This window comes from Puma concolor, chromosome D1, assembly GCF_028749965.1.
Source record: "Puma concolor isolate L17-30 chromosome D1, mPumCon1.1.hap2, whole genome shotgun sequence".
NCBI lineage: Eukaryota > Metazoa > Chordata > Mammalia > Carnivora > Felidae > Puma > Puma concolor.
In genome coordinates, this window is record NC_141676.1 from 41,641,885 (window position 1) to 41,648,057 (window position 6,173).

The 6,173-nt window shown below is 51.7% G+C and overlaps 1 protein-coding gene across 1 annotated transcript; it reads right to left on the reverse strand.

Moving 5' to 3' along the window:
• Window positions 1–758: 758 nt before the first annotated feature.
• LOC112864908 (serum amyloid A protein) lies at window positions 759–3,965 on the reverse strand. The gene is made up of 4 exons (XM_025927917.2): window positions 3,844–3,965; window positions 3,382–3,473; window positions 1,460–1,598; window positions 759–1,054 (listed from the first exon to the last, which is right to left on the reverse strand). The coding sequence occupies exons 2-4, from the start codon at window positions 3,467–3,469 to the stop codon at window positions 892–894; spliced, it is 390 nt and encodes a 129-aa protein (XP_025783702.2). The 5' UTR covers window positions 3,470–3,473; window positions 3,844–3,965; the 3' UTR covers window positions 759–891.
• Between the last annotated feature and the right edge of the window lie 2,208 nt (window positions 3,966–6,173).

Sequence of the window (6,173 nt, forward strand, 5' to 3'; positions counted from 1 at the left end):
CTGATCAGTTGCTACGGAAGCTCCTAATGGCAGGTTACAACCGAGGAACTGCAGTGTAGACATGTGATACAGTGTCACATGGGAAGGACGCGTTATAAAATGGTCAGGAAAAGGGCATCTGGGTGGCTCAGTCTCTTAAGCATCTGACTTTGCTCACCTTCTGATCTCTCGGTTTGTCAGTGGGAGCCCTGCATAGGGCTTGCGCCAACAGCTCAGAGCCTAGAGCCTGCTTCATTTCGTCTCTCTCTCTCTCTCTCTCTCTCTCTCTCTCTCTCTCTCTGCCTCTCCTCCTGCTCTCTCTCTCTCTCTCAAAAATAAATAAACTTACAGAAATGTAAAAAACAACAACAGCAGCAGCAACACAAGGTCAAGGTGGCCGTGGCCAGAGAAGGATTCCATAGTCGCATCCTCCCATGGCTGTGTCTCCTGCCCCCAGGGACAGGTACCACTGAGGAACAAATCAAAGGGAACTGGAAGCTGAGGACAGAGAAGGAGACAGGACACGATTGGCAGGAGAGAGGGGTGTGGACACGGAGGGACCTGGAGAGAGCACCAGGGTAAGCAGAAGGGCCTGGACAGGGCAGCAGGTCAGATCCGGGAAGGGTGGGTGCAGGGCGTCTGCCTTGTGTGACACTGACATGGCCTCCCCCACACCAACCACACGGGCACAGGCCCAGCCTGCACCTGGGTGTCCATCCATCACCCCTGAGAACGAATGAACAGTCCTTACACCGAAGAATAGAACACACTTTTCAACAATCTCTTAAACATTTATTAGACACCTGTCAGGTGCCCTCCATCAGCCTCTGTGGACAGAGAACTCAATGACTACATGTCCCTGCCCTCAGAGGGCTCCCAGCCCCTCTCCTGAGTGCAGAGCAAAGAGGAAGCTCAGTACTTGTCAGGCAGGCCAGCAGGTCGAAAGTGGTTGGGGTCTTTGCCGCTCCGGCCCCATTCATTGGCTTCCTGGTCAGCCTTCGAGTCCTCTGCTCCGTGGCCGCTGCTTCCGGGCCTGAAAAAGTCTGTGACTCTCTGAGAATTCTCTCTGGCATCGCTGGAATGCAGGAAGGCAGGTAGGAGATTAATTAGGGGGCTGAGGAGCAATTGCCCATAACTCCCATCTCTCTTCTTTGCAAGGGAGAGCTGCTGACAGGAGCCAAGGAAAGAGGGGCTAAAACACTGACCCCCTGGCCCAGAAACAGAGCATCTCAGTCCAGGCTGATCCCTTACTGGGTGAACAGCACCCATAGGGGGAGGATCGGGAATCACCCACTCCTCCTGGCCTCGCTCTGACTCCATCAGCCACTCACGCCAACACTGGGCGCAGAGGGGAGGGTGGGCAAGAGAAGGAGGAGCCACAGTGTCTACAGGAGACTTCTCCAGGGCTTGGCCCCTCCTGACTGTCCAAGGCAGCCAGGCTCAGCTCACCCAGCCCTGCATCCCCGGGAGCCCGTGTTACCTGATCACTTTGGCCGCCCAAGCGCCCCCAGGTCCCCTCTGTGCGGCATCATGGTTCCCCCGGGCGTGGAAGTATTTGTCTGCACCTATGTAATTGGCTTCTCTCATGTCAGAGTACGCTCTCCACATGTCCCAAGCCCCTGAGAGAAAAGGTCACAGCAAAAGGGATATCATGTGAACAGAAAGCCTCTGGCACACCTCAGAGAAGAATCAGGGACGGCAAATCTGCCACCGACTCCAGATTTCTGCCTGGTCCCCTTGGATAGCACAGGCTGAGAAGAACAAGTCTGCATCCTAGGTGGTTTCTCCAGCTTTCTCTAGTGGGAGTCGTGTGGGTGGGGCACAGGTGTGTTGTCCCTGCGGGTCTATGTCTGCATCTCACTTAGGGCTCTGCCTGAGCTGTTTAAACGAGAGAAAGGAGGTATCACAGAACAGGACTTGTCAACTTGAGCGCCCCTGAAATTTGGGGCAATTCTTTGTTGCTCAAGGTCGTTCTGATATTGTAGGATGTATAGCAGCATCCCTGACCACTCCGTACTAGAGGGGGGCAACATATTCCCTGAGGGTCACAAGCAGAAGTGTTTCCAGACATTGCCAACTGTCCCCAGGGCCCAAAAGTGCCCTCGGTCGGGCAGCACTGCTGTCAAATGAAGCCGTGTGTGATAAGGTCCAGGGGACGTGGTAAGTGAGGAGGTGACAAGAAGGCACCTTCTGGGAAAGGCCCAGGCATACAGCACTTCTGCCCTGAGGCCCAGGAAATGTATACTTGCAGAATGAGGGCGCATAACTGGGACCCGAGTCCCTCTGGGTGTTGGCATAAAAGGCATCCTGAAAACCTTCTAAACAGGCTGTACCGATGATATCGGCAGCTTGAGGAAGCAAGGGGTCGAGCCGTGGCCCATCAGCCCTACTTGGCTGCACCTTCTAATGACCTGGGAGCCTCTGAAAATCCCGGGACCAGGTCACACCCGGCCCAAGTACCTCAGACTCTGGGGGTGGATCTCAAGCATCACTAGCTTTCATGCTCTCCGAGTGATTCTGACCCGTAGCTGAGATCGAGAGCCACCCAGCTTTAGGAAGCTGCCTGGCAAGGACTCGGGCCTCATACGCAGCTGGGTTCCAACCTCCTCTTGGCCACCTGCTGACTGGCAGTTAGTCCCTGGACAATGGACTCGGCTGCTCTAAACCCCAGTTTTGTCCCCTTCAAGTGGAGGACGATGTCTGCCTCCCCGAGGTGTTCTGAAGTCACAGTAAGTGACCACGTGTGCCAGCTCGACCAGAAGTGTCCCCGTTCACCTAGAACTATCCCAGTGAGCCCTGAGAGTGTCATAGAAAACTCCTCAGGCCCAAACAAACCAAGATAGTTGGTCACCCTAAATTGCCTAGTGCAAGCTTGGTAGATGTTATTAGTTCCTCATTTTTATTTATTTTTTATTTTGGTCAAGTAAAATGCTAGGAAGGGGTAGGGAACAGGGGCAGTGTCACTGAGGATAGGAAGCATCAGTGAGAGCTGAGCTGAGGGTGTCTCTGAATCGATGCAGGTAGGAAATGGAAGGAAGGATAGAGGGAGGAAGGAAGAAAAGGAGGAAGCGATGAACGAAGGGAGAGGCAAAGAAGAAGAAAAGACGAACAGTTTTAATCATACTTTGTGCAATGTGTCTGTGGAAAATTCTCTGCCATTGCAAGACTTACTCTGTTTGTACTATCCAAACTGAAGCTTCAGCTGGGAATGATGATTGCTCCTTCTCTAGTAACTGACGGACACAAATCTTCTGGTTTTCAATCCGCTTGATCAAAAGCTCCCCAGACACGGGCACCTTCTAGCACTTAGGACAACACACCTAAGGCAGTAGGTCCACCCCTTGCACGTGCTTGGGGTGAGTCCCAGTGGCCCACGGATGCCACCCCCCCTCCAGTGCTTACCCTGAGCAGCCTCGCCAAGGAACGAATACCATTGGCTGCTGACACCCAGGACCAAGGAGCAGAAGACGAAGCCCGTGAAAAGCTTCATGGTGCTGAAAGGAAGGAGAGGTCAGGGGGCAAGGACAGGGCCCGCGCACCCCACTTTGGGAGTTGCATGTCACGGAGCCACTGCTGCAAATTCCAGTGGTTCTCAGGAGACTCTTAGGAGCCCGCGTGGGAACCCTACAGCAGGTCCCCACTCAGAGCCGCAGCCCTAATTCTGGCCCCGTGAGCCCTGACTGCCCGGCTGGCTGAGAGTCCCCAAGGCGGCATTGATGGAGGAAGAGGGCAGTTGGGACCAGATTGTCCCTGCCTGGAGCGGCCTGTCATCAATCGACAAGCATTTACTGTGTGTCATCCTCCCAGCTCAGACCTCATACAGGACAAATACAGAACAGAATGATTATTTTGAAAGGAATTTACAGTCAGTTCTTTTCCACAAATCAGTCCTTGGAGTCGCCCCTCACCTGAGTCCCAGTGGAGCAGAGCTGCCGGTCCCTGCCTGCTGGGAGAGGTGGCCGGGATTTATACTGTGCTCTCCCCGTTGGGTGCCCCATGGGGACGCAAGAAAAGCCAGACCTGGTGCCCGGAAAGGTCCCTCCAGGTCATGGCCCCGAGAGACCTGCAAAGGAAAACTTACCGGACACCCGTGGTTTTCTTCATCCACAGGTCAACTTCCAGTTGTGCAACTGTGAGGAAGCCAGCTTGGCCGGTTCTGCCTGGAAGCTGGGGCTCAGGAGGAGGGCTCTGCTGTCCGAGTCGGAGGGGCTGTGGAGAGGAAGGATTGGAGCACCGGGCTGGGGGCTGGGGGCTGGGGGCTGGGGGCTGGGGCCTGGGGGCTGCTGGCAGGTGTGTGGTTGGGGACGGCTCCTCCAGGCAGGGCCTTGCTTTACTGATCATTTCCTCAGGATGGTCCCTGCCGGGCCAGATGGTCCATGTGCCAGATGTGACACCCTTTGAGTTCATGTGTAAGCTCTTGAGTTCCCAACTGATGGCTTTCCCAACAAGCGTCTCGGGAAGATCCTTCCACCGGTCTGTGTGCCCATGCTAAGCTCTCAGCACCGAGGCATTGAAAAGCCCTGTTCAGCCGGTTGAGCCCACGAGGAAGTGTATTACCTCAGCTGGGTCCCAGGTTGGGTGCTTCTAGTTGGAGGGATTCTGTCTCCCCTCACTCAATCCTGGAATTACATCAGAGTGGAAATGAGTGTTTGGTGCAAGGAACTAAAATGTAAACTCTTAGAAACCTATAAGAGGCCATCTGTTATGGGAAAATGGCAGTCCATTTGGATAAGTACCAGGCTCCCAGTGAGGGGAATGTTGAGGGAAAACTGTCTGCTTGCTGTAGTTTGTAGGGTGCAGGGGAGGTCACTGTCTGCCCTCTTCTCACTGTTAGAAATATCAGCAGGGTCTGTCCAGCAAGATGAGGCCTGTGTATAAATGAACAGAGCCTCCTACTCTTCAAAGATGATATCCCTTGTGCCTCCTAACTGTAACGATTCTAGAAAGAGAACGCCTGAGACTGTAGTTCAGCATAGAGAATTGACATTGTTCCAAGCTCTCTAAAGACTGAACAAAAAGCTGATTCTCTGCCTGAAACATAATGAAGCTTATTATTACTCCTTCCCTCTCCTGAATTTTTTTGGACAAGCCAGTAAGAACTATTCTTTTTGACTCTTAATGCCCTGCCTCTTTAGTCAATTATTATATCTTGTTGTTATTGCTTTATAAATGAAATACATAATCTCAAATTCTCAAATTCTTGGTTTGAATAGGAAATCTAGCATATGGGAGAAGAGTGATATGCTAAGTTTTCTTTCAGCTTTACAAAGATATCTTGTATGTTCCAGAACCATTTGGGAACAAAGGATATCAATTACATCCATTATAACATTATTGACAGGGTGACAAATCATGGGTCCAGACAACCAAGCTGACTTCTTTTTGGGGCAGTCCAGAGTACAGGAAATACAATCTCTGAAGTCCATTTACATTATAAGACTATTTCAAAAAACTTCCAAGGACCATTTTTTTTAATGTTTATTTTTGAGAGACAGAGCATGAAGGGGGGAGGGGCAGAGAGAGAGGGAGGCACAGAATCCCAAGTGGTCTCCAGGTTCTGAGCTGTCCGCACAGAGCCCAATGAGGGGCTCAAACTCACAAACCTCGATATCATGACCTGAGCCAGTCAGTTGCTTAACCGATTGAGCTACCCAGGTGCCCCAAAAGACCGATTTAAATTAAAGTTAACAACAGAAACTAGGGGCACCTGGGTAAACTCTTGGTTTCAGCTGAGGTCATCATCCCAGGGTTTTAGGATCGAGCCCCCCGTCAGGCTCCACGCTCAGTGTGAAGCCTGCTTAAAATTCTCTCTCTCCCTCTGCCCTTTTCCTGCACCGAGTGCATGCTCTCTCTCAAAAAAAAAAAAAAAAAATGGGGCGCCTGGATGGCTCAGTCGGTTGAGCGTCCAACTTCAGCTCTGGTCATGATGTCACAGCTCGTGGGTTTGAGCCCCATGTCGGGCTCTGTGCTGACAGCTTGGAATCTGGAGGCTGCTTTGAATTCTGTGTCTCCCTCTCTCTCTGCCCCTAACCCACTTGCATTCTGTCTCTGTCTCTCTCAAAAATAAATAAAACATTTTTTAAAAAAACCACAAAAAAAACCAGAAACTATGTCTCTTTTGTCACCTTTGTATATGCAGTGTTTATCACACTCTGGTGAATAACAGGCACTCATTCTTTGTTTTATTCGTGCTT

Bases quoted from the DNA above. Each gene is read 5' to 3' on its own strand.
- LOC112864908 (XM_025927917.2), bottom strand. From the start codon at position 3,469: ATGAAGCTTTTCACGGGCTTCGTCTTCTGCTCCTTGGTCCTGGGTGTC. The intron at 1,599-3,381 runs GTAAGCACTGGA...CTTTTCTCTCAG, and splicing joins CCTTGGCGAGGCTGCTCAGG to GGGCTTGGGACATGTGGAGA. The intron at 1,055-1,459 runs GTAACACGGGCT...CCTGCATTCCAG, and splicing joins TGGGCGGCCAAAGTGATCAG to CGATGCCAGAGAGAATTCTC.